Source organism: Coturnix japonica, chromosome 1 (genome assembly GCF_001577835.2).
Source record: "Coturnix japonica isolate 7356 chromosome 1, Coturnix japonica 2.1, whole genome shotgun sequence".
Taxonomy (NCBI): Eukaryota; Metazoa; Chordata; class Aves; order Galliformes; family Phasianidae; genus Coturnix; species Coturnix japonica.
This window is the reverse complement of record NC_029516.1, coordinates 34,544,640-34,570,481: the sequence shown is the minus strand read 5'-3', so window position 1 is coordinate 34,570,481 and position 25,842 is coordinate 34,544,640. Positions and strand designations below refer to the sequence as shown.

General features: G+C 40.3%; 1 protein-coding gene across 4 annotated transcripts in view; it reads left to right on the top strand.

Annotated features, from left to right (window-relative positions):
• Positions 1–25,842, top strand: part of OSBPL8 (oxysterol binding protein like 8) — a 74,025-nt gene that overhangs the window by 4,811 nt on the left and 43,372 nt on the right. For 2 of the 4 annotated variants that reach the window (XM_015856915.2, XM_015856903.2), the window contains exons 2-3: positions 17,910–18,013; positions 22,374–22,410. In XM_015856915.2, coding sequence (XP_015712401.1) covers positions 17,972–18,013; positions 22,374–22,410 — 79 coding nt within the window. In that variant the 5' untranslated portion in view covers positions 17,910–17,971. Of the gene's footprint in view, positions 1–17,909; positions 18,014–22,373; positions 22,411–25,842 lie in introns of those variants that run through there. The other 2 variants (XM_015856933.1, XM_015856943.1) reach the window with 1 other exon arrangement.

Genomic DNA, 25,842 nt, shown 5'->3' with positions numbered 1-25,842 from the left:
TTGTAAAGCAAACACTGTACTTAAACATGGGAAGCACGGCTAGGATACTGTGTAGACATGGAAACATTTGGGCCAGATAAACTACAGGTCTTTGTTTTGTAGCTGTGGGGGGTCAAAACTGCAGTGCTGTATTGTACCAGGGGAATGGGTTTACCATTGTTTGTTGTTGAAGGACTGCTCTGAGTGCGTGAGGCCTAAAGGCAAATATTTAATGTGGCCTAGAAGATCACCAGTCTCCCTCCTCATGTGACATTACCTTTGTCCGATAAGAGCTCCATTGTAAGGCCTTCAATGTAAGTTTCTTTTTGCATTGTCAAGAGCTCTTGTGATGTTTCTCTCTGTGCTTTTCCAGTGGGAAGCCATCATAAGAGCTAGTTTATCTGTGCTCTGCTGAGAGCGGAGATGGTTTAGATAAATGTTTGGAATAGTGTAATCAGCTATTGGGGATGCATACTAATAATACAGAGAAAAGATACTGGTTGAAATAAATACATTGTCATGCCATGACTAACACATGATATATGCACTGGGGCCTGGCTCTGATTGCTAGTCGTTTAACTTTTACTTTCTACTCATTCCCACTCTCACATATATCATGGAATAGAGGCAACTCATTTACTTTCTGGGTTCTCTTTGTGCTTCTGCCCCTTGTATACAGCATAGCAGTGTGCCTCCAGGCTCGTAGAAGGGGCTCTCAGCAAAGGAAGGGTGACTGACCGGAAGGCTGTGCTGTCAGTCAGGAGACCTGGACTGGCTGGAGAGGAAGCCGATGAAGTTTCATTAGGGCAAAATATAGTGTCCTACCTACATCTGGGGAAAAGTAAATGCATGTATCGGTAGAGGTTGGGGCTGACCTGCTGGAAAAGAGCTTTGCAGAGAAGGAGTTGGGCGTCCTAGTAGACAGCAGGTTTGCCATGAGCCAGCAGTGTGTGCTCTTAGAGCCAAGAAGGCCAATGGTATCCTGTGGTCCATTAAAAAGAGTGTGATCAGCAGGTTAAGGGAAATTATCCTCCCCTCTCATCAACAGTTGCAAATATCTGAAGAATGGATACCTGGAGAATGGGGCCAGGCTCTTTTCAGTGGTGCTCAGCAACAGGAAAGGAGGCAACAGGTCCTAAACCCTGGAACGCAGAAGTTCCATCACATCATGAGAAAAATCCAGTGAAGTTGTGGTGCTGTCTTCTCTGGAGATACTCAAAGCTTGCCTAGGCATTTTCTTTTCGAACCTACTGTGGGGAACCTGCCATAGCAGGGGGTTGGATTAGATGATCTCCAGAGATCCCTTCCAACCCCACAGTTCTGCGATTCTGTGGGAGAAAAACAACCCCTCCCTCCTCCCCCCCCAAGCAAATAAAACACAGTTAAGGCAATTTTGGGAGTCTGGCTAAAATAATAGTTGTTATTCATGTTGCTTAGGTTTCTTGGTGAAAATAAAGTATTGGGAAGTCTTTACTGGAAAGATGAATAAAATTTGTGAAGAATGAAGTTTCTGTCACTTGTGTTACAACCTGTTATTGTGATACGTGGAATATTGGAGGTGGATCTAGTATGCATGTCACTAATGGAGGAATGGCATTTGTCAGTGAAGACTTGCACTTGATACAGTGGCTGCACATACACCTGGTGGACAACCCTCTGCCTGAATTGAGATGTCTGTTTTGCTTCTCCTTTCCTGCTGCCTGAGTAGGATGCTGAGTGCCTTCTGCGTGTTAGTTTTATTTAGGAAGGGACATCTGGGATTGCTGGCTATTCCTGTGGTGTATGTACTGTCTACTCTCTCCTGCAGTTTCATCTAAACTGCCTGCTCTGATTTCCATCATTACTTCTCATCTTTCTTCGGCCTCAGTCTCCTACACAGAGTGTGGTTAAATGGCTGCAGGGAGATTTCCATCTCATCTCTTGCTTCTCTGGACACCATATGACTAATCATGGACTTAACTATTCTCAGAATTATATAGTTTTAGAACCTTGTATTCCCTTTGGGTAGCTCAGACACTGTGGATGGCTACTGGTTTGGGGGGAGGGTGGGTTTTGTTGTGTTTTTGGTTTTTCTAAGGCGGAGACAGTGGTATGTGCTATCTGCCTCTGAAACAGGCAGTGCCTGTGAAGCATCTGCTTCACTACAAGGACTTGCTAAACTTGTAGAACATAGTCTGCATGTAGGAGTGTATGTATTTACATGTGTAAAGGAGCAGTACTGGTAATATATCAGAAACAGATTCCTATCCCTGAACGGACAGTCATCTGTTCAAAGCTGTTGCCTTTCAATAAGCACAGCAGTATGGGCAGGCTGCACCTGAAGTCCTTCATATTATTTGCAGCTTCCTTTGGAAAAAGGAAGCTTTTGTGTGGGTAAGAAGAGCAAATTTGTATAACCTCTATGATGCAAATTGAAGACTTTGCAGATAATTCTTTGCTTTGATTTGTGTCTCTTTAAAAATCTAGATTGAGTTTGCACAATATGCACAAAGTTGTAATTCTAAAGGCAGTAATTCTGGCTTCAAGATTTATGCTGTAATGTTACTAGATTGACCACTTTGATCTATTAGAGGCTGAAAGACTCGTGAAGCAGTACATTTCTCCTGTACAGGAATTACAGTTATTGTGATGTTTCTTTTGTGATCAAATGAATATCTCATCAGTAAGAAAAATGCAGTCTTTATGGTTGTGGAGAAAAGCTGGTATCACTTGAAGCATGTTTGTAAGTTAAATTTGGGACTCCAGGCATACCTTCCAATGAGGATGTGCTGCTTGGTGTATGTAAAGATGGTACTGTGATTTGAGATAGGATTAGTACAGACCTGCCCTGACTGTGCTGCTGTGATAAGAGTGGATAAATCTTAGCACAAACAACTACGTTACAGTGCCACTAGTAGAAACTCTTCAGGGGAATAAACAGGTTTCAGGTGTATGATATTTCAAAGCAAAGTGCAGTTTCTATTTATTTGAATAACTCACAGAGCTACTGTGGAAGAGGTTTAGACTGATCTTCGAAATCATCAACTAGAAATAATGTTTTTCTTTAAAAAAGGATTCTCTTATCATTAAAAAGGAGAGCCTCACTGAAGAGCTCCACATAGCAATCTGTTGCTTGCCAAGCAAGGTTGAAAAAGAGTCAGAATGAAAAGCAATAAGATGCTGTATAAAATTAGAGAACTGATGAAAATAGATCTGAGCATACAGGCACACCTGTCATCAGCTCCATCTGGTTCTCAGGTTGAAATGGGAGCGCATGCTTTTATTTTATACAAAGAAGGAAGTGTAAGGCAGTGAGGCTTGTGGTGTGTGAGGTTGGTTGGTTTGTTCCTCATTTGTAGAGGAGCTCTTATTTGGGGACTGCCAGCATTTCAGCTCTCAGGTTACAAATTGTGCTGCTTCATGAGTTTTTGAATTCAAGTTCAGTACTTTTTTCAGGTTTTGGCATATCTTTTTAACTCTGTTCCTTAATTGTTCCATGTAATAAATTTCAGAATCTTCCTTTTTCTTAGTATATGCACAGAATTCTTTAGATCTGTGAAATTTGTATCATCTCAGAAATTCTCATGCTGTGAATACTTAATTGCAAGTTCATCAGCAGAGCAAGCATCAGTGATTTGAATCATAGAATCACCAAGGATGGAAAAGACCTAAAAGATCATCCAGTCCAACCGTTCACCTATGACCAATAGCTCCCACTAAACCATGTCCCTCAACACAACATCCAGTTGTTCCTTGAACAACCCCAAGGTCGGTGACTCAACCACTTCCCTGGGCCGCCCATTCCAGTGCCTGGCCACCCTTTCTGAGAAGTGATATTTCCTAATGTCCAGCCTGAATCTCCCCTGACGTAGCTTGAAACCACTCCCTCTAGTCCTATCACTAATGACACGAGAGAAGAGGCCGACTCCCATCTCACTACAACCTCCCTTCAGGAAGTTAGAGAGAGCAATGAGGTCTCCCCTGAGCCTCCCCTTCTCCAGGCTGAACATTTCCTCATTAGGTTACTGAAGATCCAGCTGAAAAATTAAACTTCTGAGTGTCTCGTTCTGATTTTAGCAAAAGACCAGTGACTTGTCTGTAACATTGATTGCTGGGTACTGCTGAGTAGGCATGGGAGGCTTATTGCTTCCTGAAACTTTGAGTCTTTCAGTTTAGCTTCTAGTTCTAAACTTCAGGAAGGCATTGCTGCATCTGTAGTTGATAGTATAAAGGGTAACTCGGTGGTTATACTTGAGAACTACGGCTTACAGGCTGAGTTTTTTATTCTTTTTAAATCTGAGTGTTGTTGTCTGGCTGCTGACCTTTTGTACAAACAGTATGTACAAAAGCGTTGGTGCTCGTAGTCACGGCAGAGGAAAAGGAAGCTCTAGTGACAGAGAACTGACATCACTCCCAATGTACAGTGCCCAGAAGTGATAGCTGAAACATCTGAGGCGTGGCACGCAAATCCCAACTGTTATTCACTGTAGGCATTTTGGAGGGTTTCAAAAGTAATGCTTACAATTCCAGCACTAACAGTCAATGTAATTTCATGAGATTAAAAAAAATAATAAAAAAAATGTTAGATTCTTGTGGGCGAATGAAATGTAAACTGTTGCCTTAGTGGATATTTCTGTCTTAAATTCAGACTTGTTATACTTAGGTTGTCTCTCTGAGGATGAGTAGCATCTGTTGTAGTTCATAATTCTTTAAGATGCTGGGGGAAGTGTTGTAGAAGCAACCTCTCCACTCATGAGATGAATCTCTGAATATAGCTCAGAGTCTTCGTTGAGGTGATGGTTAAATTTGTCTCTTTATGAAGTCTTGGAGAGAGGGAAGGAAGGAAGGAAAGAGTGACTTGTTTCTTTGCTTGTTTCTTTTTGTCGTGTTGATTTTTTTTTGATTTTTGGACTGAACTGCTCTTTGCTTCCAGTGACAGTTTACTTTTGTGAAGCTCATGCTGTCTGTGTTGTGAGGTGTGTGAAGTCACCTGGAGAAAGCAACTGCTTCTGGGAGGCTCTGCATAACAAGTAGGTGGCCAATGGGCCAGAGTCAACTTATATCCTTTATATTGCACAATTTAACTCAAGGTAAAGTGGTGAGTTATATAAAACGCTGCCATCTACAGTGCAGCTATGTACATTAGCTGTCAAGGTTTAACGTGACAGCATTGAACACTACTTAAAGACACACATAGATCACTGGAAACAATATTCTGATGGTAGAACGGAGTAGTAACTTTTAAATGGCAATAAACAGCTCAGGTTCATTGCAGAATTAGAAGTCATCTTACCTACTTTTCCTTCTGCCAAGAAAGTTTTGCATCTACCTTCTGTTTTAACTGGAAAAACAACAACCACCGTGAATTTAAGTAGTAACAGAGTGAATAACAATAATGATTAATGAGAAGGAATAGATGTAATAATCAACTATAAAGATATACAGATTTTACCTTTGTTGTCATGATGTGGCAGCCTCCTATACCGAAGAGCATGTACTCAATGAGCAGAATTTCATACATGGCTAAACTGGAGTGCTACCACATTCAGAAATAGTCCTGAGAATGGATGATTGTGTGTCATCTGGGGATGTTTCTGTTGTCTTAAAGCTAGATGGATTGCAGAAGTGATCTCCAAGGAGACTCTACTATTCTGAAATGTCTGGGTTTTTAAAAATATGTTTCTATAAGGCTCTCAATATGTATTCAGCTTTTACTTGGCTGCGAGGTCTGTCCAAAGCCTTACCTTGCAATGAAGCATTGTAGCCCAATATTTGCCATGCTTTTCATTCAGGAAAGAAGTGTCAGAAAAATGAAAATTCCAGGATCCATTTGCCTGCCATGCTGTTCTGCTCATTTAAAACTGTCAGCCCTAGAAAGGCCGTTTCAGCAACATAAATCTTAAGTGTCTTTCCTTGTCAGGATTTTATCTGCAGGGCAGAATGTGTAAGGACACCCTGCTGGGGTAGAATGAACTTAAAGGCAGAATGAAATGCAGAGTGTGCTCTGTGAGGGAGGATGAGCCTTTGGCCCTTATTGATACAGCTGATGTCTGTCCTTACAGATAAGCACAGAAAGGCAGCATCAAACCTTGTGACACACTTAACCCTTTCCTTTGTTTCTTTGCCTGGTTTTTGGTTTTTGTTTTTGTTAAACTTTCAGTTTTGTTGAGATTGGAGATCTGTATCCCTGCATAAATCTTAAATGTTTCAGGGTTTTAAGGGAGATTTGAAGAGTTCTTCAATTATTTAAAAGCATGATGTAGTTAAGACTTCACTTAACCAACAAATCCTTGATGCTCAGGAGACAATTGTACTTTTCATACTTTTATTGAATGCAGTGTGCCATTTTCTAGCTCCAAAGCATGTAGACTACTTAGCATTTTAATTGGTTTTCAAGATGAATTCAGCTTCAATGTTCAAGGCCAGAGACAGGGTTGTGAAGGTTAATTATACTTATCAGCATTTGCAAACAGTCAGTCTCCTTATATATGAAGTATTGGCACAGAACTTGTGGTGTGGGGCAAGTGGCTTTTATTACTGAATATTTGTGTGTTTGTCTTGGTTAGGTGGTTTGGGTAGGTAAACAACTTGGTTATTCTACAGTCAGTGCTTTTAAACAGCATTGAAATGTCCAAAAGGCCATTCAGTTGCAGTCTGAAATTTATGAAGTTAATAGCGTTCCTAGAGTTACCTGATCGTAATTCCATATTGCATGTGTGTAGCAGACAATCTGGACACGAGAAACAAAAGCTTAATATGATCTAAAATGATACATTTGATTTTCCTTCTGACATCTCAGTTCTGTGTTGGACTATAAATGTCAGCCATCGTATACACCCAAGGAAATAGAAGCTTCTCAATGCCTAATTCAGGACACGTGTTTGTCATTGAGTTGTGTCGCTGACACCTTTGCTGTTGCTACCTAGATTAATCTGCATAATGAAGACTGGAAATTAGTGTTTTATTCTACTGCTATGTGCTAGACTTCAAAATACACATGTGAGTGCCCTTCGAGGAACTATGAAGTGTAATGCGATACTTCCAGGTGTAGTTAGCGGCTGTGGCAGGGATACAGGTGTTGAATTGCTTTACGCTAATATTATCTTGGTAGTTAAGCTAATGTTATCTCAGTAGCGGGTGCAATTTTCTACATAAAACTAAACAATGACATGCTATTAGAAGCTGATTAAGAACTGATGAAAACAGATTTTACTGGAGCTCACAAGCATTGCAGCCGTCTGTCTGGGTGTTTGTGTTTGCCTTCAGTCTGCCCCTGGCCTCCCAGACAGAAAGATATCTTTTCAAAACCCGCACCATGCTGTTATTACTTTGCTTAACTAGCTAATTAATTAGTGATGACTCCGTTGAATCATTTTATGGTAGAACACGTTCCCACTATGTGAGTAGTCTAGATGGAAGGGAGGATGGAGGTTCTTTGTCCATTCAAGATTCCTTGGGCTTGAATTGAATGAATACTAGCTTTCCTTTATTTGTTTTATTCTCTGGAGCATCTCAAAGAACTCCCAAGGAATTATTGAGGCTTCATTGTCCTGGCTGTGCAGCACAAAGCAACCTTGTAACCATACTCAGACTGTAATAACAGAACTCTGTTATCCCAGCCATGGCATATACTTTCTTTGAATGTATTTAATATCTTCTGCATAGGCCCCTAAGGGAGAACATCGAATGTATTCTGGTCATGTTGTGATGTTGTTGCTACTTGTTGCTATTACTTCCTTGCTTGAGGATTGGCTTTGACCTCTGGAAGACTTGCATTCTGTCTTCACCTTTGGCAAAAGCTCTTTTTATGCAAGTTGCGTATGTGTTGTAAAGCATATGAGCAGTTGCCTGACTTGCATTCAACAGGAATATCAAGTTGATTTCTGAGGGCTGTAAATCGCAGGTACATTGTCACTTGATTATGCTTGTATCTCTTCCGTTGCTGCTTTTGTGGAAGACTCAGTACTTCAAATCACCTAAAGAAATCCTGTGGGGAACAGACACTTTAATGGATAGAAATGGATGGGGAAACAGGAGATATGTCCAAGAAGTAAGAGCTGGGTAACTTGACAAGGTCTGGAATGTCACAGTGCGTTAAGCAACTGCACCTCTTATTTTGTATATACAATTGTTAGCACTGTTGCTTACTCTTCCATTTCTGTCCTGTTGAACTGTTTTTTCTAAGTCCATCAGTTCTGCCTTTTTCTGACTCCCTCCCCCATCCCACAGTGAACAGCTGTGTGGCAATGAGATGCCTGCTGGCTTAAACCACAAAGCCAGCTTATGTTGTTTAAGTGCCATTACTTCAGACTGTCACTAAAAGATGGATGAAACTCCCAAAGCACTTCCAAATCAAAGTTGCTCAGTAGCTTCAGAAAGGTAAACTGGAATGTCAGGCACTAAAAGCATTAGTCCTTGCTAAACCTTTGCACAGGCTACTTGAAATGTTTGTTCATGACTTAAAACTTAATAATAAAGAGAGATCCCACAACGGAAAATAGAACAGAAGAACTCTGCGACAGATCCCAAACCACAAACAGGTAGGATAGCAGTGACACAGAAAAACCCAGAAGATTATACATCAACTTATCTTAATTAAGCAAAGAAAAAAACAAAAAACTGGCATAAACAGTGGAAATCTAAATTAGACTTTCAAAATCTTTTTAATAAACCATGATGTGTGAGATGCTATCACTGCTTGTTTGAACTGCTGCTACTTTAAGTTACTATTTCCAAGGTTTTTCCTTTTGCCCTGCACTTCTGTGACCTTTTGCTCTTAAATTCTATTGTAGGAACTACCATCTAGCACTGGCCTAAAGAAACCCAAAGGAAGGCCATCTCGTATGTCACTGACTCTATTTTAATATCAAGAAGGGACACGGCTGCTAAGATATGGAAAACTAAATTATACCAAAGAACATTAGGTTCCTGTTGGAAATACTCACCATGTTTAATAGTGCCGATCATCCATCTCATGAAAACCTCCTGGACACAATGTAACTGTACAGCAGCTGTGCACAGCTCAGCTGAGATCCGTGTTGAAGCTAAAAGCATGAAAGAGGGTTTCCATCTTTCACTGGTTTTCTATGATGTGTGTCTCAGTTTAGATCTGAAGTTGGGATCATAGCTGATCTTCACAGAATCCCTTGGAAGATGGTTTATGGAAGTGGTTGAACTAAGTCCTTGGGTGTAGAAAGGTGCTTCTGTGCTGGTAGGACATTGGTAGCTCTGGATATGGAAAGATGGATGGTGTTTTATTCTCTTTATGTGAATGCTATTCCTTAACAGTGCTTACTAATGGGGAGGGGAGAAGCTTTACCATTGTTAGACTTTTGGAAGCCTGTAGTCCAGTGGTATTTCTAAATGATCGTAGTTAAGTGGCATCATGCTCTGAGTTACACTCGTTGTACTCTTGTTGGGCATGTGTCAGTGAGTCAGCTAAGCATCACTCTAAGGATTTTTTCACTACATGGAGCCACCTACCCACCCCTTCACCTCCTTTTTGTGAAACTTAGTTCCCTTTTAACAGGGACAAAAATCTATTTTAAAAAGTTTTAAACTGGATTTGTCATCCTTTTCAGTTCTGAGAAGTGGCAAAATACGCAGTGCAGGGGAAAGATTAAAACTTTACACTGACTCAGTTGGGGTGGAATGTTATTCATTTGATGAATTTCGTTTTCTTCTTTCTGCTGTAATGTGCATCAAGAGGATTCTTTTCCTTTAACTCTCTTGTTAGTCAACAATTTCCATTTATATTGCTTTGAACTTGAGAAGCCTTGTTGCGTTTGGATCAAATTGAATTTGATAGCATCTGGATATAGAACAAGGAAATAGTTTGTGCTCTAAGGAGCTTACAGTCAATCACTGACAGCTATTAGTTAAGTGATGCAGTAAGAAAAGTAAAGATTGGTATCTTCTTTGGTTAGTCACTCTAGTTACTGGGAAGGACCTCATGTACAGCTGAACATGCGATACTGTAATTCATTTCTAGATGATTCTTTTTGCATTTCTGCACTCTGAAAAGGATGTTTGTGTGTTTGGTTTTTTAGTCAGTTTTTAAGTTGATTATGTTTAGCATATTCTGAGCTTTGGCCTTTACAGCTGGGTGATGCTCTTGACAGCAGTGTTAATCTGAATTTGCTTTAGTTGCATTTGGTCCATGTCCATTGTCAGGAGTGTCCTGAGATAGATTTGACTGGCTTTGTTTTCTTTGGAGGAAAAATGCTGTCTTATTTTTTGAGGTATCTGAAACTCCTGCAAAGATGGATGAGAGACTGTGGGTGAGAAAAGGGGATGATTCCCCTTTCCCTAGGACATGGGGAAATGGTTTTAAGTTAAAAGAGGGAAGATTTAGGTTGGATGTTAGGGGGAAGTTCTTCACTAGGAGAGTGGTTAGGCCCTGGAACAGGCTGCCCAGGGAGGTTGTGGATGCCCCGTCCTTGGAGGTGTTCAAGACCAGGTTGGACGGGGCCCTGGGCAACCTGATCTAGTAAATGTGTATGTTTGGTGGCCCTGCCAGGCAGGGGGGTTGGAACTACATGATCCTTGAGGTCCCTTCCAACCCAGGTCATTCTGTGATTCTGTGAAATGGAATAACAACTATTTGTCCAAGCAAAGTCACTGCCACTTAGAAGTACTGAAACTTCAGTTTAAGCTGTCATGTTGTACTTCATTTCTGCCAGGTAAACAGCCCTCATCTGGTCACTGCTCATCATGCGACTGGCAATTCACTCTTCTGCAGTAATGTGATTCTTTGCAATTAACTGCATGTAAACCCAGAATAGCTTTCTTTGAAGCTTCATTCCTTATGAAGTCATTGGTAATCTTGACTTTCACATGACATGTAAAATAGTTCAGTATCTATGATGTAGATAGTAACTTAGATGTTTAGAGGGTTTCATCACTGAAAATAGTATTCTGCTTCTTTTGAAGTATTAAAATAGACTCAGCATTCCCTTATTGAGGCTTTTCAAGTCTTAATATGATTAAAGTAGTTTTCTTAGGCTTGAAATAGTAGGTGTCCATTTTTTTTTTATGCTTTGGCTCTGTACCTGACAGTAATATCTGTCAAGGGAAAACAAAACCAACAAAAAAAATTGTTTTAGGAGAAACAAGGTTGGATTTGTTTTGGAAAGTTCCATGCAAAGGAAACTCAGATCTGTCTCAGTTTATCAGAATGGCGACTGACTCCACTTTGGCATCGGAACAGGAAGGAAATGTTCTGTCCCCTATCCATCTTGTCAATGGAAACATCTCTGCTGACTTACCTTTCTTTTTCATTTCAGAAAAACCTTTCACAAAAACACTACCTTTCATTTTCCAGTGGTTTGACTCCTTTTGTTTCCTCATTGGTTTCCAACCAGTGTTGGATAGGTCCATAGCTGTAAGCATAGCCCACGTCTTCACAAAGTGATGTGGCAGAGGTTGAAGCTCTGTGTCACTGCCATGCTGGACGTACAAGCAGAGAGGCATGTAAAAAGTCACTTGTCCTAGCCCTGTTCAAGTTATCTGCCTGTGTCTGTTTAAAGCAGTGTGTCGTAATGTGGCTGAAGTGGGCTGGGAGCACATCCTGTATGTGCAGGCCACTCTGGAAGCAGCCACCAGAGCAGCCCAGCGTGGAGGGCTGTTAGGTTGGAGACTTGTTCAGCTGTGAGCACAGGGGCCGTCCTGCTGCAGCCTCATACAGGTGTCAAAATGAGAGATAAGAAGACATGAGAAGTACCAACCTGCCTCTCAGCGCAGCACAGGGGATATTACTGGGAGTGTCTTGGCTTCTGATGCAAGCCTCTGAAGAGGTGAATGCAAGCTGGGTAGCTAATGCATGTGTGGCATTAGCAGTAACTTTACAGTTGGGAATGAGAAATTCCAACACTGTTAGAAGAAAAGCAGGATTCCCTAAAATTAGAATGATTGAACTTGGCACTCTTCTAAAACGTTTTCTAGCTTATCATCTTTGGGCAGGAGAGACATAAGGCCAGTGTGACCCGGGGGGTGGGGCTGGGCGGTTCTGAAAGGAAAACAGCATGAAAGGTGTCTAACCACTTTGTCAGAGTGTGTCTTTTTTTCCTTCAGACAAAGGCTGTCCTTGAGCAATGTAGTCTCTTTTAAACAATGCTGGTGGTGACAGAACGGCATCTGCTGTAAGGTGGGTTTGGTGTCTGCTTGGTTATTTTGCTGGTTGGTACTGCAGCATCTCGGGATAGAAAAATAAAATATTAGATTTGCCTGTGAAATGTGCCATTCAATCTTCTTTCCCTACAGCATCACAGCAAAGCAGGACAAGTCCTTTGAATGTTTTATGAAGCTTCATAGATGTTCTCTGTTTCAATTTTAGTAAATGCAAAAATACTAATAATATCTCCTCTCATTCTTATGTTCAAAAGCTAGATTTCACCCTTGATAAAACTGCCTTGTGAAGGCAATGGGACTAATGCTCTGATAACTGGATGTTCTTATGCAAAGAAATAGCCGTTTTTACCACTGAGACCAATGGTTCCTTTGAATCGTGGGAGCAGTCATGCAAAATATGCATCATGAAGACTGGGACAGGCTGGGCAGCTTTGAAGTGTACTTGAATGGCAGAAGGGTTCCAGAATATCTGACATAAGCTCTGAGGGGATGTTAGCATCCTTTTTTTGCCAACACAATTTTTCCTGTGGGATGCTTGTTTAAGGTAGCAATTCATTAAAGTTGCAGTGCCTGTTTGGAAGCCTGGTATCTCTTTCTTGTCATTCATTGCCATCTACCACTAACAAAGTATAGCTGAACTATCAGAGCTATGCATCTACTTTCCAAAATTTTTCTAAGTGAGAACTTTGTCAAGTCTTTCTGAAGCGTTTCACCCTTCCTGTTTTGTTCCGTCTGAAAACAGCAATAGAGAAACAGAGGAAAGAGCTTTCATTGCACATGAGCTGTTTGTTCAGGAAATGAGAAGGCAGGTGATGAAATTGACAGTGGAAGGAAGCATTTCAAAAGCGTGTGTTTGTTGACTTAGAACATTAAATGGCCACAATATATGGGGGGGGGGGGGCATCTGTTGAATTTGGTGTTTAAACTTTGAGGATTTAAATGCTGTGATTCAGAGCTCACCATGCAGTTGAACACCTTCCCCTAGATTATCACTAGTTTTGTCAAGCATTTGTATTTGACCTGACTTTGCAGTAAGAGAGATGGAACCAGAGGGTTTGTTCACCTCTCAGACTTCTCTCTTACAGAACTGCAGAGTAAAGCTTCTCTCAAGTTCTTACAAATTCTTGTTAGCATGCATTACGTACTTACTTTTAGTAGCTGAAGAAAACGTGATTTATGTTTTTCAATAAGGTCTTCTACTCACTTTTGACCTTTCTGGACAGTTGCCATTTTTACCAGTAACTCAGCTTCAGTTTCTGCTTTCTCGGAACTGCTCTCAACAAGCACGTGGTCCTTGGCATGTGGTGACATTGTGTTATGTGCAAGAAGCTGACCTGATCTGCTGCTTGTTAATAGAGCGTACTCAGTGCGTGTGTACTCATAAACTGAAAGAGCTGGTGTGTGGTCTTGTGCTGCATCCAGGGTGCTGCATTTGTTCTGGTGCACTGAATTCAAACAGCCTCAGATGGGAGATGTGTATCTTCTTCAGAGTTCACTTTTCCTGTGAGTCTCCCACTGCATGGACCAGAGAGAAAGTGCCTTCTCCCTGTCATGTGGCTGCTGAAAGATACTTGAATTATTTGAAAGCCTTAGTTTGATTACCCCAGTTAGATTTAGGATTTAGACTTAATGAATTTCTTAAAACTTATCCTGTTCCTATTAGCTCTTAATTTTTAAGAAATTATATAAGTATATTATATAAGTATAAGCACCTATACTGTTCTCAAGGGTAATATTTTAACCTTTCATAAAGGCTTTACTGAGCTGAACCCACTGATAACCACAGCTGAGAGCTTACATGGGCCCATCTGGTGATCCCGGTGGACATTGAATTGACTGTGAGGGAGCAATGTGCCCTTGACACAAAGGAGAGTGATGCTCTGGGCTGCAATAGGGCACTGCCAACTGGTCAAGAGAGGTGATTATTCCCCACCACTCAGCACTGAGGCCATGCTTGAAGTGCTGTGTCCAGTTCTGGGTTCCTCGGTACAAAAGAGGCATAGACATATTGGAGAGAATTCAGTGAAGGGCCTCAGAGGGGGAAGAGCTAGAAGTGTTCAGCCAGAAGACCTTCTCTCTTAGTGATCCTGAGGGGAGGATGCAAAGAGGATGGAGGCAGGCTTTTCTCAGGGTGCCCAGTGCGAGGATAAGAGCCAGTGGGCACAAACTGGAGCACGGGAGGTTCCTTCTTAGCACCAAGAAACAGAGCATTGGCAGAAGCTACTCAGAGAGGCTGTGGAGTCTCTTCCTTAGAGATCTTCAGAAGCCACATGGACATGGGCCTGGTCACCCTTCTCTGGGTGTCCCTGCTGAGCAGGGGTTGGAACAGATGGACCCCAGGGGCACTGCCAACCTAAATGATTCAGTGGTTCCCTGTGGAGTATTTCTCAGGTGCTGTTGTGACTGCAGAAAGGACTTAGGTCAATTCTTACCCTTCCTGATGCCAATGCAAACAGCAAGGTTTCATTTTTGCTAGCGTGCCTGTCTGTGTTTGTTGCCTCACTGATCTTTGAAGTCAAGTAATTACACCCGTGTCATCGTAACAAAATTTAGAGTATGCTGTCAGCTGATAACCATCTTGGGCGTTTGAAGTGCAGTAACTTATTCTAGACCTTAAAGAAAGAAGGCAGGTGTCCAACAGATTAGCAGGTCTGTTTTGAGGTCAGAGCCCTGGAGGATGTTTCCCCCTTGGGCAGGCCAGAGCAGCGCGCAGTATCCATTTCAGCCAGCACTCGCTGCAGCCCATTAGCGGGTCACAGATGGGGCTGTGTGCTTGTCTACCAGTTACTGTGTTGGAGTGTAAACTGTGATACTACAGCAGATCAGGAAACAGCAGCGTGGTGCAAATGGGATATCTAATGACTGCAGGTGATGGTGCTTAAGGACAAAGCTAAAACATACCTAAATCATATGTAGCCTGCCAAGATTCAAGTATCTTGATCCATTGATGAAACAGCAGTGGAAATGAAATAGAGCTGTTAGCATGACAGGTTGTTGGCTGTGTGCGAAGTGGCATCTTCGTTTTGCTTGAAATGTATGCTTCTGAGCTAATCACCCTAGATTAACTTCACAGTTGGAAACAAATAGCTTATTTTATAGCATCATTTGTCTGTTGGAGCTGCTTTAAAATGAGCAATATCTTTCTAAGTTCCTGTTTGTATCTGTTGTTTATAGAAGAAACAGGATTAGCTGGGTTATCATCATATATTTATCTTGAAACAATTTCAGTTTGTGAGCTCTTAAGAGATGTGATTATGGAATGGGAATGTCTGTAAATTAAAAAAACCCAGGCCAACCAACCAGACAGACAAACAGATTGTCTGTGCTGGTGTGTGTGACAAGAACAGCAAAAGCACATCCTAAAGGCCTCCCAAAAGCTAAGACGGTGGTGATTTAAAACTGGGGCTGTATTTTCCAACCTGATGTTTGGGTTGGAAGTAGAAAAGACTGCACTCACTCTTGGAAGCCCCCTGTAACTCCTCTGTGGTGCACTGGGCTGTGCTGGATGGTCTGTTGCCTGGCCAGCAGATAAGGCAGGAAATGGCAAGAAGTGGGTATTGGGGTAGGTGTCATGGGTACCACCTTTGTGACTGAAAGAAGGGAAGATGAAGAAATGGCTGTAGTATTGTGGACAGACAGAACCTGAATGCACCAGGAGTGTTACCAATAAAAACCGTAAGTTGAAGATATCTGATAAAAAATAGAGATCTGTTTAAAACAGCTTTAAGGTGAATATTCCTGTGTCAGGAAAGATCTGTTTGTTTGGATAACTGAGCGTGGCAGCGAGTTCGTGCAAAGCCAACAGCTGACTGACTGCTTTAGGTATCAGTGTGTGCATCTGTTTGCGGTGTCACTCCTTTTTCATCCTGTTTAAGAGTGCTTAGTGTTTCCGTAAATTGAATGTGTGCACAGCCATCCTGGTGCTGCTGAATAGCCTGCTAATAATAGAGCCCCAAATGGGTGTGGGGTGAAGGGATGAAAAGGAGCAGCCTGGAGTGTGAAGCAGTTGTGCCTTGGTGGTCTGCACCCCATCTGCTCCTGGAGAGGCAGTGCTGCTGTGCCTGCTGCTCATGGATATAAAGTGGTAGGGATGAGTTCTGCCTGTGGTAACGTTACCTTTCACCCCAGTAATGTCAATTAATCCCCTATAACCTCCCTTCCAATGGATAGTGTTTCCAATTTAAATGAAAACATCCAGACATATACTTCCCAGATACGTGTCATCTCAGTACTTGCTGAGGTACATGAATAAGCTCGTCCTTGGTTCTTGAACTGAGTCATAGAGAACAATAACCTTTGCAATTTCTTAAGCACAATGGCAGACTATGACTTTGTTTAAAATAGTTATCACTTTCTTTTGTGTTTCAGTGGCGTATGTTATGGTAATTTAGTATTTCAATTTGCTACGGTGTGTTAATTCTATTTGTTCTGCCTAAGGGAGTTTTAATTCTAATGTGCTTTATGTAATACAAGAACAAAAATTATGGCAATTATGGAACAGCTGAACAAATGCTTGTTCTCTGTAGTACGATTTTCTTCCACGAGTGTGTATTTCCCAAGGCAGGCTTGGAGCTGCATGGCCAGGTTGCTGTGCTCTCCTCTCTTTTCCCATCTCTCTCCCTGTCCTCCAGAAGGCTGTGGGACCACCTTTCTCTCTGCTCAGTTACTCTTTCTGCTGTTGCTTGAGCTGAATCTGCAGTTTCATGTGTACCCCTAGCACAGTGTGCTAATACAGTAGCTTAAAAAAAATGCCATCGTCTTCATGCTCCTCTTCTTGCCCAAATGTTCAGTATCTGGCTTCTGACTCAGCTTCCTCCTGCCCAGCCCTTCTTAGAAAGGGAGAAGAAAGCGTCCATGGGCTAATACTGTGCTGACTGCTTGCTCTGGCAAGAGGGCAGGCGCTGTGAGTGTGGTTGGAGGCTGCAGGGACAGCTGGTTGTTGTCCTGTGGGTTGCTGCCTTCCTCTATTCTGCATGGGCTGGCTTGCAGCCCTCACTTCTGCTTCTGTGGAGCTGGGGGCATCTCTGTGCCCATCCCATCTTCATCTGCTTCCCTCTTTGAACCCACTAAACACATGGTTAAACCTTACCACTGTTTCATTTCCAAACCCTTTTCTTGTCTCACTGTTGACTTCAAATGTGGTGTGAGTATCAAGTTTTTTTTTTTTATAGCTTTTGTTCTCTATCAGAGAAGTAAATAGGAAATATCAAGAGAATGAGGCATTGTTTGCCAGATTCCAGGGCAGCGACCATGAACTGAATGCCCCGGCATGCCACAGAGGGGCTGGTTGCCTTGAATAATTTAATTTCTCTGTTGTGGTTCCACAAAATAAAACACGTCTGTTTCCAAAGTTAAATTGAGAAGCTCTTTGTCTCTACTGTTCCAGAGCACCTTCTGTATATCCAAGCAGCGTGTGTGTGTGTGTGCTTGTGTTTGCAGGGCAGAAGTGGTGTGGTGCTGCTAATGTCTGGAGTGAAAGAAAAATACAGGGGAAAAATGAAGGATTTCCCTCCATCTGGCTATCTCTTTCGTTTATGTTTTTTCAGCTCTTTGTCGTTTGTGGCAATTGTGCCTAAATGTAAAGGCTTGCCTTTGTGAGTGTATGTGGAATAGCTTTTGTTTTGGCCATTTATTCAGCAGCTAACTTCTCCCTTAACTCCTAAAAGGTTGCGTTTTATAGGTAGTATCCACATTTTGCAAGGAACCATAATGCAGAGTGTATACAGCAGAAGATTCTTTGGTCTTTTAAGAGAGAATATGAGAGATTTTTAATGGATTTCAGACTCTGGACATTATTTTTTGTTTGTTTGTTTTCTCTCCAGGGCACTGAGTGGCAGGATGGAAGAACTGTAGCTGAACGAGAGACACAGCGCGCTCTTTCAGCATGGAGACTGTTCTGGTTGATGGGGAACTTGACAGAAATTCAGTGAGTAACTTAAATGTGGCTTCGTGTATTCAAATGAAAGCATAAAGATGTTTTTCCAAGGAGAAGGGCTAAAAGGCTTGAATTGTTTCTGCTGGAGCTAATGCTTTCCTTATATATGCACTTGGTACATTATGTCCTACCAACCATAATTTGGTAGGCTCTAATGGCAGGAGTGCTGGATGTCAGGAAATGCCTGGTTCTTGGATTTGATACTTTATGCATCGGAATCCCAAAAGAAAAATATTCCTGTCAGTCTTACTTGTTACACTTCACTAGTTACTTACTATAGACAAAAAGAAAAATAAACTATTTCTCGATGGAATGGGGGCAGGAACAGAAGAGCGACAGGTAATGATGTATTTTCAGGTTCATTTCAGGTATAAAAATTGGCAATCTATGCAGATTATAAATTTACTGAAGTAGTGAATCTCCCAGCTCTCTTTCTAAGCACAAGTTAAAAACAGGAAGAGCACAGTGGGTGCTGTGACACTTAGTCATCATCAGGCTGTCAGAATTATTTAAGAACTTAATATTTCCACAAGCTGTGTTGTGTGAAAGCACTCTAATTACTGAAGTAGGAAATGATTTTTTCCTTCCAGAGCTGCAGCACAAAGTGCTGCCTCCAGAAGGCACAATCGGAGTCTGTAAATTGAGGTGAATATGAAGTTTAACACTTAATTAGCAACAAACTTTTTTTTTGTGATGGTTCAACTACCGCACAAAGCTATTCATTTGATAACATAAAGGCAGTAATAAAATACTTCTGAGACAATCAATTCGAGATTGTTTTACAGTGCACTTAAAAAAAAATTGTGGTTTTTTTTTTTCCTACAGTTAAAAAGTTCCTTGAGTTGTGCAGGACAAATACGTGCATATCCCATGCACAATGCACTTTGAGTGTCATATGCCAACTCTCTAATGGGATATTTTATTTACAAATAAATACCATCGGTTCAATTGCTGTGCTCCTTAACCTTAAAAAGGACTTCACTGTAAAGTTGAAGGTAATTGAAATTTGCTACTTTTGTTTTTGTGACAGACCTTCACAAAAGCATCTTCTTTTGAAAAGGTGTCTTGAAGTGAGGCTGGGTACATCTTACTACATAGAAATCTGAAGTTGGGCAGATCCAATGTTTTTGCCTATTTTTCTGAAAAATAATAATTCAAACAAGCTTAAGTAGCACAGAGTGCAAGGTATTTCAAGTGAATATTTGTTGTAAAGATTGTTTTTTAATTACTATTTTTAACAACTTTGAAATCAACTACTTTTGACCAAGGTATGCATTTTATGTTGCATTTGATATAAAGTTGTATGGTCAGTCTTTATTTAAATGCATTGGCAGATGGCAAAGTACCTTCTTTTTTTACCCCCTCAAATCATAATTTATTGGTCCTTTTTACTGGTTAGCTCTGCAGGCTGGGTTAGTGGTCCTAAACTTAATTGAAACGTGACTAATATTAGTGATTTATATGTAATAAAAATGGCTTCCCAAAAATATCTCTCTTCATCAGGCTAAAAATTCTGATTTGGCTTTAAAATATGTATTCAAACTCCATTAAGAATTTAGTGATAGGTTTAGATTGTAAGTCTAGTAAATATCTTTAACAAATTGATCTCTTATAGTGAGACTGAGACACACTAGCATGACATTCACTTTTGCTTTTGCCTAATCTTCGATAGGAAAAGGATTTTGTTTTGTAGGACAAGTTGGCAGATGTAATTCTAGGCTTAGTGGCAGTATAAGCTTTATCCCTGAGAAATGAATGTCTAAAAATAATACTTCTCTGAAGCACACAGCAGCTTTTGTATGAAAACAGTATTATTGCCACTGTAGCATGAGTTTGTCTGTGTCGCTGTTCTTCATTCTTTGGTCTTGAATAGTTGAAACGTTACTGGGAGGAGTGCTGAGCTTTGTGTGGTTTGGTAGAAACATTTTTAACTGAATACACTTCAGCAGAAAATAAATTATTTGATGTTGAGAGCTTCCCTTGTCAGAAGATTTACTCTGAAACTGAAGCTTGTCGTCAGTTCAATAAATGTGATAATACAGTGGACGGTGTATCTGGAAATACGTTTACATTGATTTCTCTTAATTCTTTATATTCAAAATAAAAACTGTGGGAGATGAGGAACAGGAACGCCCTGAGGGGGGCATTCTTTTCAAAGCAGTCACTGAGGTAGTAAAACGATCATTTTTTTTGTTTCCTGAGGGGTTTGAATTGCTGATCTGCAGGGATAGGAATTGCAAATCGTTGAGGTGCAATGGACTATTGGAAAGTGAAGAGGTCTTCTTGACTGAAATAATCTCATCTCAGTATTTTAGCATCTCACATCGTGTTCAGAATATTCCTTTGGTTGTAGGTAAATGCACAGGCCACAAAGGAACGTGTTTGGTGTGTAAACAGAATGTTTTTTTGGGGAAGATTGGGGACAGAGGGGACAGAGTTAGCCAGGCTTGTATTTCAGTCCCTGGCATGGGAGCTGTTTGTACCAGTGCATAGGATTAACCAGGCAATGCTAAAATATTTACGCAAAAGTCCCTGCATCGTCTCGGGTGACCAGTTGCCCTGCACTGTGGTGTCATGTTGTATCTTGGTCAAACTGCTTGAGAAGCAGGCAGTGAGACAGAACCCTCTGCTGTGCTTTGTCTCCGTTTCTTCGATGTGTAAGTATGCTCTGTTAGTATCCGTGCTGTCCGAGCATCAGAAACTTCTGATCTGTGTGCCTGTTAATAATTTATTTTTCCAGTTCTCTTCTCTTGCTTTCCGACTTGCAGTGCAAAATAAAGCAGACCAGCACTGAGCGTTGGCACTTCAAGTCCTTCCATCAGCTGCTGGATCTGTTACTGCAAACTCTTTCCTTGCTCTCCTGTCAGTAATTCTCTTCAATCTGTAAACAGCATAGGCTAATACGGTTACAATCCAAACAGCAGTTTTCTCCTGCCGTATGTCGCTAAAAAACTGTACCTTGAAAACTATTCAATTATTGTATGCACTTCATATGCTGGTACTTGTCTGGTAAGTTCATGAGTTCCTTTAGGATTGTTTCCCTCTGACCTGAAGTGTCTGACAAGGGGCAGAAGGCTGTATATCAAGCACACTTTATTTCAGCTTCTCTTGTTCAATCACATCTATTTCCATGAAGTGCAACATTATGAAAGAAGTGTTCCCTCATCTTTGCAATGATTTGTCCTGCAATTCCATAATTCTTGTTGCATTATTTTAGGTTTGCTTGTCACTGCACGTTGCATTGATGATTTAATGCCCCTTGGCAGCTGTGAGGGATAGTAGTCTGCATTTTAAGATGGGGAATGATGAGTCTCCTGCTTGCAAAGATTTTTACTTTTTTTCAGATTTGCTTTTAATTAGTCCTGGTAACAGAGAGGCAAAAATGAATGCTCTGTAAAGCAGGGTGAAGGTTTCTTTCCTACATGGAACAGGAGCAGAAGGTTTTAGTCTGAGGTATAGTAGGTACGGCTTTTTTGGATTTATTTTGGTGTTAGAAAGGAAATAGCATTTCATGCTGATCTATGTGCTGGCTTTCACCTCTTTTGTTTTTGTATGTGTCTCAAAAAACCTTTTGAGACGTGGGTGGGACTTACCTTGTCTGTACACTGATGAGCACAGTGGGATCTTAAGCCCATTGTGGCTTTGCTAGTAGTGACTTCCAAGCAATTCCAATGTCAGCAAGGTGTCCAGACTGTTAGTGTGTGATTGTTGTCCTGCGGTGGCCACATTTCACATATCTCAACGCGAGGAAGATAATTCATTAATGCAAATGAGTTCTTTGGATATATTTTGATACAAAATGTGACTTCTAAGTTGATGTTTGCCTGCCAAAGCCATTAGGCTTGGATATCTCTTTAGCACTTTTGTGTTTGTTTGCACACTAATGATTAAGAACCTTTTTATTTCTGAAACACCCGTCTGAAAGTGGACCAGTTTTGGAAATAAATGTTGTGTTATTTCAACTACCTTTGGAGCTTTGGCCTTCTGAAAACATTTCAGCTGGAAATTGCTTAGTGTATGTTATATATCAAGTCATAGGAGCAGTGGGAGATTCCACTCAGAATTAGCAGCTTAGTTGCTCATCATGTACGCTAACCATACACTGTGATGGCTTCTAATGGCTTCTTTATTAGTATATTTGTCAGTTTTGTTGCTTCAACTTTTCTAAGCTAAGTCTCTTGAGGTCTTGCCTTTGGTATTGAGGTGCATGTTGTATTTTAGCCATGAACTAACTCTGTTTTCATTGTCCTTCTTTCCTGCTGCTGCTGCTGCTGCTTTTGTGCACTTGCTTCTTCCTGGCCTGGATCTTTTTGTTTGCTGTTCTCCGTTCTTCAATTGTATGTGTGCACAGCATCATGGTGATAACAGAGACTCTCATGGACCATCAAGTAAGTGAACTCATCTTTACTATGGTATTTCGGACATATGTGCACCATAGGTAGCCTCCTTCTTTGTAAATGAGCCCCTATGCTAAATATTTCATTTTCTTCTGTCTTCAAATCCAGAAGCTGAGATACAGTGGAAAATTTACTGTTTTGAAAACAAACAAACAAACAGAAAACAATCCTTAGAAAGCTACTATAGTGTAGATAATAAAGACAAGGAAAAGTGGTTCAGAAACAAATTCATTTTTGCACTTTATGTTTATGGCGCTGTGTGGTTTAATTTCACTAAGTCATTTCAATAAATAATCAGAAATCCACTGGTGCATATACTGTAGTACTCAAAGATTGACTGCTGTTTCAATAGAGAAAGCTTATGTGTGTTCATGAGCATGCAGTCAAAGATTGACTAGTGCCAATGCTTCATGCGCATCAGTGTGACTGTATGATTGGCAGAGTAATTTTGCCTTGGATTTAGAGTTTGTGTATGTGAGGGAGGGACAGGTGCAGGCATGAACTTTCTTCTTTGTTATAAATCTGTGCAGAAGCTGTGATTTTAATCAATTTTTGTGGGCTGTTCATTAACCCCATACCAGGTAGAGGTTTTCTCTTTATGAAGAATGCATTTTGATGAGGCACATTCTTAATATAAAGATGATATTTAATCATGAAAATACTTACAATAGAATTCTTTTAGCATCCAAGCATTTATTTTTCAAGTTAATATATTTTGCTACTTTCTGTAATAATAGATGTACAAAATAAATTTATTCAAAGTTTTAAACTCTGCATTGCAGATTAATGTACAGGCTGCTGCTCTTCTCTTGTCTCAGTTTATGATATATAGTTAATGGTATCCGCAGCTTCTGTGTCTTCTGAGCTGTAGACAGGAGGTACAAAAAGTCTCCTGGACTTTGATTGCAAAAAATCTCACAATCTAATGTAAAAATGGCCATCCTGCTCTAAGTGTACCTGCTTGAGCAAGGGTATAGAAAAGATGAGCTGCAGAGATCCCATCCAACCTTAACTACTCTGTGATTCCTTGAAACAAATATGAGATGGCTGTGCTGTATAAATGTTTGATTTGAAAATCTGGCATTTACTAGAGTGTACTCATAAGTCTGCAGATTGTTCCTGAAGCCTCTTTTTCCCACATTTTGAAGTTATTTTTCATGGTGGTTTTTTTTCAGTGAAAGCAGTAACCATGCTAGGTGCTAGAAAATCCCTGAAAACAGACTATCTAAAAGCTTAATGCTAAAATAACTACCTAAATAATACTTCCAATTTACCAACTTATAATTTTCCTCATTTTCTGTAAGTGGAGTTACTGTTGCTTCTTAGACAGTAAAAACTAATGCAGAACTGAATTTGAATAAACCTTTTCCTATATCTCATGTCCTTGTGCTGTACTAAGTGTGTAGGCGCTTTGATATGCTCATTATGGAACAGAAGAATTGGCAATCTACCACTTCAGTTATTTTTTTTCACAACCTAATCTGATGAAATAAATTGGCTGTAAAGACCTCAATTTGTATTTCTTCTGATACATAAATCTTACTGACAATCTATAATTAGTAATTTGATTGCTAGTAGTGAGAAATAGAAGTATAAATTATCATCTCTAACAGTTCTGTTGGTATTCAAATGTGCCCTCCAAAGATTCACAAAGAGGCTTTGATGTTTACTACTTAATGTTTCTTTCTGAAAACAGTGTTCTGCTTAGCTTCAAGGAGGTAGATTATATGAGTTTAAACATGTTCAGGTAAAGAATGAACTAAGATATTTTCTCTCTTGTGCGAGTGCTCTGAAGCCTGAGCTAAAGTCTAAAAATACATAACCACTTCAAGGCCATTGAGTGGAAGAAATGGTTGGCAATGCTATTGTATCTTACTTGATGTGCATGCTGACTATGTCTCTACTGAATCCATTTCTCAAGTTGCAGAGATGACATCTGAAACCGAAGTGACGTGTTCCCTGGGATCATTAGAAAAACCAGATTTTGGATGTCCATGCCATAAAGACCTGAATAAGAAGCTAAGACCTCACTCTCTAGAAAGTGTGGGTGCTTTGAAGATTAGCCAGAATTTGTGTGTGGGTTTTGAGACCCACACTGTTCATTAGTTTGTCAAGATTTTACTATAGGTCCATGTGGACACCCAGGTTTAAAACTAGAAGCTTCAGTTTGGATTTTTGGGCAAATGAGAACTAATGCGATTGACTAGGAACATCATTTTTTCATTCATGTTAAACTTTGATTTTGCAAGTGCACAAGACACTAGAGTAAATGACCATTGCTCTTTTTCTGAAAGAAAAACCTACTTTATTCACAAATTTACCCAAATTCCAGGATAAAGTCATCTCTGACTTCAAATGAATTAGATATTAGCCATAGGACCATCAGGAATAGTCAGTAAATGGATAATTTATGTGTTTGCCACACTTCTTTTTTTTTTTTTTTTTACTGTTCATAAAATCAATTTATCAGAAACTATAGACAGCAGCCAAAGAGCCTCTTCAAATTGCTGAGCTATTTATTAGTATGTAATAATTAAATATCACCTCTTAAATAAAAGACCTACTTCCAAGTGTTAGGTGTTCAATTTGATGACATCTTAAGAACTGAGGTTCATTACATGCATAGCTTCTCCTCCTCTCATTCCCAAATACTTTTTCCTTTTCTTTGAAATAGTTTTCTTTGTTTCTGTCTAAGGTACCAGAGCTTCTGCCATTAGATTTATAAGGTTTATGTAGGTGTTCAAGCTTAGAATTACAGAATACCCTGAGTTGGAAGGGACCCACAAGGATCATTGAGTCCATCTCTTGGCTCCACGCAGGACGGCATCTTAAAAAATTAGTCATTAGTTGATCCCTTATGTAAAAATGATGAAATCTTCTTAGTAATCTTATTCACTGTTTCATCCTTCAGGTTAACAGGTATGTTACTTGGGACATGGTTTAGCAGTGGGCTAATAGCGCTGGGTGGATGGTTGGACTTGATGATCTTAAAGCTTTTTTCCAGCCTGAATGATCCCAGGCTTTTGTTCTGCCTGTCCTTGTCTTTCCCCTTGCCCTACAGCAAATATCTTGGAGCATCAGGATGAGGCATTGGAAAGCAGGGAGATAACTTTTTCTTGTTTGCTGCTCCTGTGCACATAGACATGCATGGTCTTAACTGATTTATTTCCACTTGTTTGGAACTTTTATAATGCTTTTTATTAAAGTTAAAAGGAATGTTAAAAAACTTCTAATTATTTGCCCATTTTACAGACTGATTTTCTGAAAAGTCCACGTGATTTAAGAAATTTTTTTGACTAGATGTTCTACTGAACTTTTAAAACTATTTTGGGGAAAGCCGGGGAACTCTTTAAAGTGAACAGCATTATAAGTTACAGTCTTTTAGGCAGAATGTTACTTAGTAAGCATCTTCTGTTTTTCTTT